The sequence below is a fragment of the Rhodamnia argentea genome, chromosome 5 (assembly GCF_020921035.1).
Source record: "Rhodamnia argentea isolate NSW1041297 chromosome 5, ASM2092103v1, whole genome shotgun sequence".
NCBI lineage: Eukaryota > Viridiplantae > Streptophyta > Magnoliopsida > Myrtales > Myrtaceae > Rhodamnia > Rhodamnia argentea.
The window spans coordinates 24,618,223-24,629,556 of NC_063154.1; the positions used below are offsets into that span (position 1 = coordinate 24,618,223).

At 41.8% G+C, this 11,334-nt stretch overlaps 2 protein-coding genes across 4 annotated transcripts; both read right to left on the reverse strand.

The window, feature by feature from the left end:
• Positions 1-4,549: 4,549 nt before the first annotated feature.
• Positions 4,550-5,581, reverse strand: LOC115757561 (germin-like protein subfamily 3 member 4). The gene has a single exon (XM_030697853.2). The coding sequence runs from the start codon at positions 5,373-5,375 to the stop codon at positions 4,716-4,718; it is 660 nt and encodes a 219-aa protein (XP_030553713.1). The 5' UTR covers positions 5,376-5,581; the 3' UTR covers positions 4,550-4,715.
• Positions 5,582-5,998: 417 nt separating this feature from the next.
• LOC115757553 (transmembrane protein 64) lies at positions 5,999-10,017 on the reverse strand. 3 transcript variants are annotated; one of them, XM_030697843.2, is made up of 5 exons: positions 9,871-10,017; positions 8,391-8,668; positions 7,278-7,514; positions 6,986-7,203; positions 5,999-6,728 (listed from the first exon to the last, which is right to left on the reverse strand). In XM_030697843.2, exons 1-5 carry the CDS (start codon positions 9,965-9,967, stop codon positions 6,464-6,466), a joined length of 1,095 nt encoding a protein of 364 aa, XP_030553703.1. In that variant the 5' UTR covers positions 9,968-10,017; the 3' UTR covers positions 5,999-6,463. The 3 variants fall into 3 exon arrangements, with proteins under 3 accessions (XP_030553703.1, XP_048135178.1, XP_048135179.1); XM_048279221.1 differs by having other exon boundaries at positions 9,480-10,017; XM_048279222.1 differs by lacking the exon at positions 9,871-10,017 and adding an exon at positions 9,164-9,298.
• Between the last annotated feature and the right edge of the window lie 1,317 nt (positions 10,018-11,334).

Below are 11,334 nucleotides of genomic sequence, written 5' to 3' on the forward strand. Positions count from 1 at the left end.
TAGGGTCAGTTGGAGGTTGAAATCGCAAGTCATTGAGGAGGGGAGTATAGCTTTGAGTTCACTATTAAGGTGGATTGGACTTGAAGTAGGTTATGCCCCAAGAATTACCTTTTTGCTTCCAAGAAAGACGAACTCTATAAGATACACTCTTTCAGTGCCTCCTTGTCATTGTTGCGCGGACGGATGAGCTTTGATGACTCAATAGGCCAAAGCCTTGACAGAGTAATGTTGTGTCGAGGTAGAACGACCACGAGTCCTTGAACTTTTTTTCCCGGAGAAGAAGCAATGAATCGGTTAACTCTATGCCAATAAGTCAGCCTTTTCTTCCAAAACGTAAAAAGACTTCCTTTCCATTCAGAGGAGATACATGTAGAGGGTGCTTAAGCAATCACACTGGTCCATTTCAGCTTCAGGGGTGAAGAAGATAAAAGAAATAGCACCAAAACCAAGAAATGCTTTGAAGTCCCCATTTCTAGCCGCTATAGATCTTCAAACATGTAATGTACAAATATGCTCCACTCTGAGCAGATCTTTAACCACTATCCTCAACTATTATAGTAACAGCAAAACCATTTTAGGCCATCAGTGGAGGAGGGAAAAGGAGAGAAAAATAAATGGCCCGCGGTACAGAATCCTAAAGCCTTTTCTATATATTCAACTATTTACAGGTATCAATCATCTAAAATCTACAACGAAGGTGACGAAGAATTGGTACGTGTGGTTCTTTCTGGGGAAAGTTTCTCCATCTCCAGAATGCCATCACCAGATGCACAGTCCTCCCCGTTAGCCTCTTTTCAAGCTCACTTAAGGCTCTTTTGGCGTAAACTGTGAAGGCAACTGTGGTGACGATTGCTACAATAAAAGAGACAACATTGTAAACAATTTCAACCGTGGTCAAGTGATGATTCCCCCTTTCAGATGAAGCAGTCACACATGCATTACTCCACAGCCAGAATTCTACCTTGCATTATGTTGCATCACAAGTTTTTATCTTCTGTTTGGTAAAAGAAACAGGAAGCTAATAATATGCTTATTCGCCCAGAGATTGTCACAAACTGACCATGGAGATATCCAGAATTCAATAGAAGAGGAGCACCAGTGCTTAACTATTCGAAGTCATGCTTGCAGGAAACTAAGGCATACCTGTAGATGTAAAGGCAAGCTTCAGGTACAATTCCGGCAATAGATCCAGACAAGTAGGGCCAGAAATGCAGACTAGGAACTACGACTGCATAATTGAAAATTGTGTAGGGAAATGGCTAGATCCTAAAGAGCGCAACCACTTTGAATTGATGGAACCAGCTCCCTTCACCAGCAAGTCTAAGCAATGCTGCATTTCGGGCCCATCTTTTCAACCATTGCTGCATATGCATTAAGAGCAATTAGTGATGAGGCAATAACTCATTAAGGTCATCTGAAGAATGAGGTCCCTTACATGTATGCGATTACGGAACAGTAGTCCTATTGAATATGGCAGGACCCCATTCCAATAGCTGTTCCAACCATTATAATTACAAAATCTAGACCGTATCCGAATATCATTCCAGCCAGCCACATGCAAAAAACATTTGACGCCATTACTTACATCTCTGTCCACCCAAGTCCTCCCCATGTCGTCTACCTTGCAGGAGTGTTCTACGATAGTCCGGTGAGATATAAAATTAGTTTACAGATTTTTTTTATTCTTTTTGGACACATGTCTATTGTCTCTCATTTTTTGGTATAATCAGGACTCGTGCCGTTTTATAAACGGGTTAATCAGAATGTTTAAACCTCATGATGTGTTTGTGGAGATGTGCATGCAGTGGACGGAACTCCTTACCTGCAAAGGTAAAGAGTTCTACGTAGCTTTTCAAGAGTCGCGAAAATACAGAGCATGCTTCGCCCTCGGGGATTAGTTAGAGAGCGTGGGCCATTTGTTATCTTTTTTGTTCTTCAAAACTAGATTGTTTACTTTTTAATTAACGTCCCCACAGATCACCACAGAGAAGCTCAAAAGAGATATGGAAATAATTCGGGAAAGGGCCACAATTTGCGAAGACTTCAATATGAGGAATGCTATATCCACTGATCCATACATATATGCAAAATGTTTTGAGAATGCGTACCCCAGATTAGCAAGAGTTGTTCTCTATGAAAGCAATCGATTTGAGATTGGAACTTGAGTTTTACATTTATTTTCATTGTGAAACTTGATTTTGTCTATTAAATTGAGATTATATTCGCTCTTATCTTTATTTTTCATTGTTTTAGGATATTGACGGAAAATTTGTTACCCGCGGTCATTCCCATTTACTACTCCATGGCTGTGGTGGTTGGTAGTGCGTACCAAAGGGGAATGAAAGAGATACTGAAGGAGTTCTCCGTTTTCGGGTTTATGGAAAAAATTTGAATTTTGGTCGAATCTAAGTTGCTGTATTCGATTTTAAGGTCGTTTGGCTGCGTTTTTATATGAAAATGAAACTTTAGATTGTTGTGAAGCCGTATGATTCGACGGATCTTGATTTGATGCTGTAATTTTCTTTGAACGAGTTTTTAAAATCTAACGTGCGACTGTACTACGTGAACAACGAATTTCATAGGCTGAATTCTTTTGTTTCTCCGTGCTGATGGGGGTGGCCCTATGAGGACTTTTATAGTATGTCGAAAGGGCTTTGCGCGGACGATGAGATCGCATAAAACTGAGCTCGGTAGGGGGAGTTATGACGTTAACAATTTCATCGCGCAAGCTGACCCTAGTAGACAATAATGAGTTTTCGCTACGGACTACTTTCTATTGGCTCGTATTCGTCATTTCAGCATTTAATAGGTGTATATTAGTTGAGTTCTGCAATATAGCGTCATGGACGAGCCCAACATGCGATTAAATCTACGATCATATTATTGGACGAGCCCAACCCGAGAAAGAATTAATTACCATTATCAAAGTAATTTTTATTGTGTTTTAGTACCTTATCGATTTGGACGAGCCCAACACGCGACTAAATTTACAATCATATTATTGAAATTTTCAATGAGCACAAGAGATTTTACATTGGAAATAGTATTAACGTGTAATTATATGTATAATGGGATATTTTTGTAATTATATTTTATCTATATCCTTATCATAGTTAGTCACTCATATAAATACATATTATACAACCCCAGTTAGATTGAGCCACCATAAAGACTTTGTTGTTATTTCTCTCTGACTCTAAATATTAACATATGTTAATAGATAGTGTATCAAAGAATGCGTGACATCCAAAGTCCAAGATTAAGAGAGGTTCGTTGAGTTATTTACAAGTCAACATATGCCCCAAATGACCTATATTTTGTATGTTACTTAGAATACTCGTCTTAGGGCTTTGGCCATTGTGGAACGGACCAGGTCAGCTGCATAAGTACACTCGATCTGTTGAGGGCACGTAGTGACTGTGCAGGTGAGAGTGCTTGACTAAGGCGAGACTTCTAGCATACTTTTAGAAGAGTACAGGAGAAAAGGGATGAATTTGACAACATAACAAACAGGTGGAGTATCGTTGGGCAATACGAGTCAACATTAGAATGATATCAAGTGTTTTTAAATGAAAGTTTGTGATATCCCAAATCTCGTATGGATTGAGAGAGATCATGTTAAGTGATTCACAAATCACTATACACTCCAAATGGTCACCACTTGTGTGCTTACTCAGAATACTTCCTTTGAAGGTTTGACTCTTGCGAGACGAGCCAGATCATTACGAAATGTCTCAAGCTGGCCAACTGCTGCCCGTGCATCCATGGAAGTGCTTGTCAACTTGCTTGAAGGTGAGACATCTGAGCCTAAAGGTGTTTAGGTCGTGGGAATGGGAGGGTTTGGGGAAAACCACCCTTGTAAGGAAAGTCCAGGGGGGACCAAGTTGTGAAAAAGCATTCCACTGTCCAAGCAGGAGTTCCCGTGACTCTCACTATTTCAACATTGCATCTTCAAAGACCTCTAATGGACCCCAGTTCAAAATAGATTTAGAGGTATTTTGGAATACTTTATTTCGGGAATGTAAAAAGACTTTTTTTTTCTTTCAATTTTACCCATACCTTTATAATTACGAAAATGTCCCTGAAAACCCTAGTTTCGGCGAAGGCCTCAGCCATTGACAGGCAACCGGCGAGCCACCGCCAATCTCTCGGACTAAATCTCAAAAATCAAAATCTGTCTACAAGATGGAGATATGTTGTATAAAAACAACAGAAAAAGAGAGAGAATTGGTTGTGTTTTAACGCAATGACACTCTGGTTTACTTCAATTTACAGTCAAGTCCTTTAGGCTACGTACTTGAAGCCTGCACAAGAGGTTTCATTCCCAAGCGGACTTGTTCAGGCAGCGTGTCATTTTCCCCCGTCAGCGGAACAAAAAAGAAGGCAAGTAACCAGCATTAATATACTTGCTAAGTTCTTCAAGAGTTCAACGATTAGAGTAACCATTGGTCTTATGTCACCTTAATATCCCGATTCAATCAGATCGCGATATACGTCGTCGGCTAATTGAAGAGATCTGGAATACCAGCTATCTAAGCCCGGATATGGCTTCGGACAGAGCAGTGGAATGCTGGCATTTATGAAGAGTCTCGAGTTGATGTTCATATCATATTACATGCCTAAGGAAAAAAAACAAGCGTGCATGCCACAGTTTCATGCCTCCACACTACAGAGAAATCAGACATGAGTGACTCAGAGCCATCCCAAAGTAGGATTTACCCACGCAAATGGCTGCCCATGGAAGAAGCAATTAACCGGGTCCTGAGCTTGTTCACCACATCCGCATCATCAACGTTGGGTTGAGATGGGAACAGGGCATCGGCGATGCTGACCCAGCCAGGGTTCTGACTGTTGAGCACGGAGAAGACGGTGGCTGCCTCAAAACCATCGTTCAAGCAGAAATGGAGCAGCCCTCTTGGAAATACCATCACTTCCCCTTCCCTCAACCGCTTCTGGAACAGATTGGTCTCCGTGTCGATGAACCCGGCTATGACCACCCCTTTCGACACGTACATCATCTCCGCGCTCCTCGGGTGCGTGTGCGGCACCACCAGGCCATCCACCTCAATGTCGGACCGTGCGACGGAGAGGCCGAGTGTGTTGAGGCCGGGGAAGTCCGCGGCGGTGGCCAGTGTCACTGCCGATCGATGGAAGTTGTCCATGTCCCCGGGGGTGCTCAGCTTTGAGCTCTTGAAATCCGACGCGCTGATGTTCGCATAGCTCTTGCAGGGGTATCCATTTATGAAAAGAGCAGTCGATGCTGCGGTCGGACACACGTCCTCAAGATTCTCATTATCCGCTGCGATGAGAACTTCGAAAAAGGTCATGGAGGAGACAATGAACGAGACAATTCCGAGAGCTCGATTGGGATTCATCTTCGGTTGGGTTAAGTAGGAGTGACCACTGGTCTAGACAAATTCTTCCTTCCCTTCTTTTGGGTTATTATTATAAGTGTCAATGTAGGGTCAGTTGGAGGTTGAAATCGCAAGTCATTGAGGAGGGGGAGTATAGCTTTGAGTTCACTATTAAGGTGGATTGGACTTGAAGTAGGTTATACCCCAAGAATTGCCTTTTTGCTTCAAAGAAATATGAACTCTATAAGATACATTCTTCCAGTGCCTCCTTGTCATTGGTGCGCGCACGGATGAGCCTTGATGACTCAATAGGCGAAAGCCTCGACAGAGTAATGCTGCATGGAGGTAGAACGCGCACGGGGTCCTTGAACTTTTTTTCCCCGGAGAAGAAGCAATGAATCGGCTAACTCTATGCCAATAAGTCACCCTTCTCTTGCAAAACGTAAAAGACTTCCTTTCCATTCAATGCTTCAATGAAACCTACTTGCACTGAATGCCATAGATACATTTCCAATGATCTAACACGTCTGGAGTGACCTGACTATGTGCCGGACTTCCTCACGAGCGCCGAACGCCCTTTCTCCTTAACTATGCTGACAGGACTCAACACCAAAACAAAAAGACAAGTTCACAGTAATTATTCCAAGAGCCAATAATCAACTACTATTTCGAACAATGTCTATATTGGAATTAGTAGATCTGGAGCAAATTAATAGCTAATAATTAGTACAAAACTTGCACCAGTATATGTAGATCCTTACTTTAGAACACATAGTCAGATACAGAGGAGATACATGTAGAGGGTGCTTAAGCAATCACACAGGTCCATTTCAGCTTCAGGGGTGAAGACGAGAAAAAAATAGCACCAAAACCAAGAAATGCACAGAAGTCCCCATTTCTAGCCGCTATAGATCTTCAAACATGTAATGTGCAAATATGCTCCACTCTGAGCAGATCTTTAACCACTATCCTCAACTATCACAGTAACAACAAAACCATTTTAGAACATCAGTGGAGGGAAAAGGAGAGAAAAATAAATGGCCCACGGTACAGAATCCTAAAGCCTTTTCTATACATTCAACTATTTACAGGTATCGATCATCTAAAATCTACATCGAAGGCGACGAAGAATTGGTACGTGTGGGTCTTTCTGGGGAAAGTTTCTCCATCTCCAGAATGCCAACATCAGATGCGGAGTCCTCCCCGTTAGCCTCTTTCTTTTCGAGCTCACTTAGGGCTCTTTTGGCGTAAACTGTGAAGGCAACTGTGGTGACGACTGCAACAATAAAAGAGACAACATTGTAAACAATTTCAGCCGTGGTCAAGTGATGATTCCCCATCTTCACATCTGCAAATGTCCTCATTAGTCTCCCACTGCATGGAATCAAAGCAGAAATGCATTTCAGATGAAGCAGTCACACATGCATTACTCCACAGCCAGAATTCTACCTTGCATTATGTTGCATCACAAGTTTTTATCTTCTGTTTGTTAAAAGAAACAGGAAGCTAATAATATGCTTATTCGCTCAGCGATTGTCACAAACTGACCATGGAGATATCCAGAATTCAATAGAAGAGGAGCACCAGAGCTTAACTATTCGAAGTCATACTTGCAGGAAACTAAGGCATACCTGTAGATGTAAAGGAAAGCTTCAGGTACCATTCCGGCAATAGATCCAGACAAGTAGGGCCAGAAATGCAGACGAGTCACTACGACTGCATAATTGAAAATTGTGTAGGGAAATGGCGAGATCCTAAAGAGCGCAACCACTTGGAATTGATGGAACCAACTCCCTTCACCAGCAAGTCTAAGCAATGCTGCATTTCGGGGCCATCTTTTCAACCATTGCTGCATATACATTAAGAGCAATTAGTGATGAAGCAAGAACTCATTAAGGTCATCTGAAGAATGAGGTCCCTTACATGTATGCGATCACGGAACAGTAGTCCTATTGAATATGGCAGGACCATTCCAATAGTTGTTCCAACCATTATAATTACAAAACCTAGACCGTATCCGAATATCATTCCAGCCAGCCACATGGAAGGTCCGGATGGAATTAATAATACAGGGAAGAAAGCCAGAGAGCCAACAAGCACCAGGGCAAGAACCGGACGACCGAACGCAGTGGCTTCCCACTGCATAATTGGATAGAGAACCTACAATAAAGAACAAGCAATGGACATTTACGGTTACGAGGATCATCAGTAGCCATGCAAACAAAATAATGCCATTTCATACAGGAAGACTCAACCAAAACAGTAGCATACTTTTTTTATTAGCTCCAATTTTCCCAAAAATGCATGTAAGCGAACCACATACACCATATTTGGCTCCTTTTGTCTAGGTCTACGTTGTACTGTGAAGGACGTGATTAATTGCAAATAGTATCGGATACAATGACAAACTTGTCAGAGGGTTCTATTCAAATGAATGACAATATTAGATAGTAGATGCAACCACCTTCCTTCAAGAACCCAGAAGACAGCACATAACACAGCAAAAAGATATTTTATGTTTACTAGATACTGATCCAAACTAATAAACAGAAACAAAGAAAGGAAGAATTCTCCAATGTATTAGTACTAGCTATAACAAGTGATGAAAGACATAGTATCAATTCCCCAAGAGGCCACAATTCCCATGAGCAACTATATTATTAACAGGGAACTCATTTTAGCTATGCTACAAACACTTTACTTGCACTGCTATTTTGACCAGCTTTGCATCTTCAAAATCAAAAGCATTTGCAGAACCACAAACAATTGCCAACATATAGATGATTTACAAGAGATTTGATGGGTTTCGAGACTAAAATCAGGGTTTAAGTTAACGAGCAGTCATTCACCTTTAAGACACTTCTAACTTCTCTGCATTCCGTGATACAATCATCAAAGTATAAACACAGAAAATCCGGAAAATCAGACATTGCACATGCACATGCGGTAGAGTGCTCGCTTGTTCACGATATGTGAATGTGTGAAGGGTATATGTTTACATGCAAGTGTTTTGAGTGTGGATCAGATAGAATGTACCTTTTCCAGTAGAAATGGAACTCCCCAATTCAAGAAAACGAGGACAATGATACTAACAATAGTTAACAACGACAAAGTTTTGGTCCACCACACAAAATTGTGAAGTCTGTCATCAGTTTGAGGCCGTAAATTGTCAGCTTCACCTGTTATCGGCTCATTGGATATAACCAGCCTAACATACTCGCTATCTTCACTCGGGGGGAGCTGCTCAGGGTTCACATCCTGTTTTTGCGCTTCTTGTAATGAATCAGGCATCTTGACGGGAAAGAGGGAGAAGGCTGTGGAACGGATAAAAACATGAGCACGGTACAAGGAAGCACAGCAAAAAGGAGAAATCAAATCCATCGGCGCACTCTATCTAACATCTATGACAGGGATATCACTTCACTTTGCAAGAATAAATTTCCTCAACTATCTCATCGTTAAGTAGCACAGTGTTCAGCTAATCAGGTGAAAGCATGGGGTGAGAAGACAGGAATTTCTAACTGGCAAGTTGAAAGCTAGCTACAAATATGACAGTCCAGTCGAGAAATAACTACGGTGAAGTGCAGGGAAGAATGCAACGCCATGGGAAGTGCCTATATTGGTCAAGTGCCAGATCAGAAACTTCAAATGCGCAGATGAAGAAGTGGGCTGCTTGCAAACTGAAGCAGCATCCACAAATTGGCAATCGAACGAGGACTAACACAGTCCAACGATCAATCAAAGATATTGGGCGAGTAGGGCATCCATGGAAAACCCCAATTGGAGAAACCAGGCAGCAGACATCTCACCCGATAAAAGTGAAGAAATCAAATGAAGTTCATTCGGGGAAGAGGGTTTCAAGAGCTGACAAGAAAAGAGAAGCGTTGTTGTGGGTGGCGGGCAAAAGCAGCTAACTGCGTGAACCCGCCGTCCTTCTTTTTAATTTTAAACACACGCACGCACACGCATACAGAGAGATAGAGCAAGAGAGGAGTCACGCATCCAGAGCTTACCAGTCGCCTTGGGCACAAAAATCTCAAGCAAGGCCACAGAAAACAAGAAAAGGGAAAAGGGAATACGATTAGACCAGAGGAGGGAAGCGAGTGGAGAGACGGAAAAGCACACCTGAAAAGGGGGCGAGAGGAATGAGGATGCGAGCTGGAGGAGGAGGAAGAAGAAGAAGAAGAAGTCAGGACGTCGTCGATAGCTCCACCACCACCAGCATCATCAGCAGCAGCAGCAGCAAGCAGATGAAAGGAGAGGAGGGACAAGTCGTCTAGGCTCGGCTCAACGCGCCTCACCCGCTTGCCTCCCCTCGAGCAATTTCGTTTCCTCTCTCTCTCTCTCTCTCTCTCTCTCTCTCCCGCACCCCACGCTCACCCAACTTGACTTTTCTCCTTTGCTAAGCCCAGGGTTGCTTCTTCCTCTTTCCATCCGAAGCTTCCATTCTTTCCCCCATCTTCTTATCCTCTCCAAAAAAAAATAAAATTGAAAGGCGGATGGAGGAATTGCGCACCGCTCTCCCGGATCGAACGCTTTTCTAATTTTGAATTTTCGGCCGTGACATCACTCTTTCGATCCGTGATCTCGTCAAAACGGGGTCTTCTTTTCATGTTTTGGGAGAGACGGAACGAGAAGGAAATTACAAAAGAGCCAAAGCCAAACCATTGAGGGGAATAAGGTTTAGAGAAAGAAGATGCTCTCCGCATATTCTCATCTTACCTTTGACAAACATCTTTCATTCAAATCAAACATGTACAAGGTTGGAGTTGGACGGACCAACAACAGTAACTGGATTCAAAGTCAATGGGGGGAAAAAAATTCTTACGCTATGTTTGTTTCGAAAAACAAAAAAGAAATGTTTCTGAAAATCCTTTTTCAAAAAAATTGACAATGTTTTTTGTGCATGGCTAATAGAAAAATATTTTTCGCATTTCATTTCATTTCTTTTCTTTTTTCCTCTATTGATCATCAACCACAGCGACGACCAGCGACCGGTCACAACGGAGGGACGAGCTCCCCCAAGACCAGTGCCGGCCTCACCAGGATCGTCCCTTGCCTCTCTGTAAGGAAAAAAGAAGAAGAGAAAATTACTAAAAGTTAGGATTTTTTAAAATAATTAACAAGAAAAGAGATGCGAAGCAATGCATGGGAAAATATGAGAAAACTTTCTCCACTTTTAAAAGTACTTTTTTCATTAATGGAAAATATTTTCTTCGATTAGTTTTTTTTTTCAAACATGCCAGAAAATTAAAAAAATTCTAAAAATTATTTATCGTGAAACAAACCAACCATTGCTGTCAAAATCATTTTTCTTACTATTTCATTCAGCAATATCAACCCTCTGCAACATGTTAGACACCAAACTTAAGTTATCTAATCTAATTTTAGCTTGTAACATCCAGATTAAAGGCATCAACAGCCGCCGTCCCACACCCTATGACTGTAAAATCATCAGAAGAGCAACCCTAAAATGGTCCCGAGGTGGTCGCGCCAGCTAAAATAAGATGCTATGATCAAATTTCAGGCACAGTAATCAAACCAAACTGCCAACCGAACCAAACTGAAAATTTCGATTCGATTTTCCGCCCAATGGAAACTCCAAAATAACATTTTTTATCTTTTCATTTTCTTTATTTTTCTTTTTCTCTTTTTGGGGGCTGAGGGTCGGCAGCCCCCAGGCGAGGACTGGCTGACGACCCCTGCAGGCCCTCAGCACAAAAAAGAAAAGAAGAAAAGAAAAGAAGGGAAAACAAAAATCAAAATAAAATAAAAAATCAAATTAAACTGAATCATTGACACCCTTGTTTAACACTGCGATTTAATCAAAGATGCTGCTTCTTCCCAAATACAAGATGATCGGGCGGATGTAGATGCACAGGTGCGTCATGAAGCACATCATCGTCCATATTCGATCCAATATGAAGCATGTGCAACTCCCACCACGATTTGCATGAAATAAATAAATAAAGACTATCGG

Coding starts and splice junctions, on each gene's coding strand:
- LOC115757561 (XM_030697853.2), bottom strand. CDS start 5,375: ATGAATCCCAATCGAGCTCTCGGAATTGTCTCGTTCATTGTCTCCTCC.
- LOC115757553 (XM_030697843.2), bottom strand. CDS start 9,967: ATGAAAAGAAGACCCCGTTTTGACGAGATCACGGATCGAAAGAGTGAT. Junction 7,204..7,277: donor TGTTCCGTGATCGCATACAT/GTAAGGGACCTC, acceptor ATGTATATGCAG/CAATGGTTGAAAAGATGGCC. Junction 6,729..6,985: donor GCTTTCCTTTACATCTACAG/GTATGCCTTAGT, acceptor GATTCCATGCAG/TGGGAGACTAATGAGGACAT.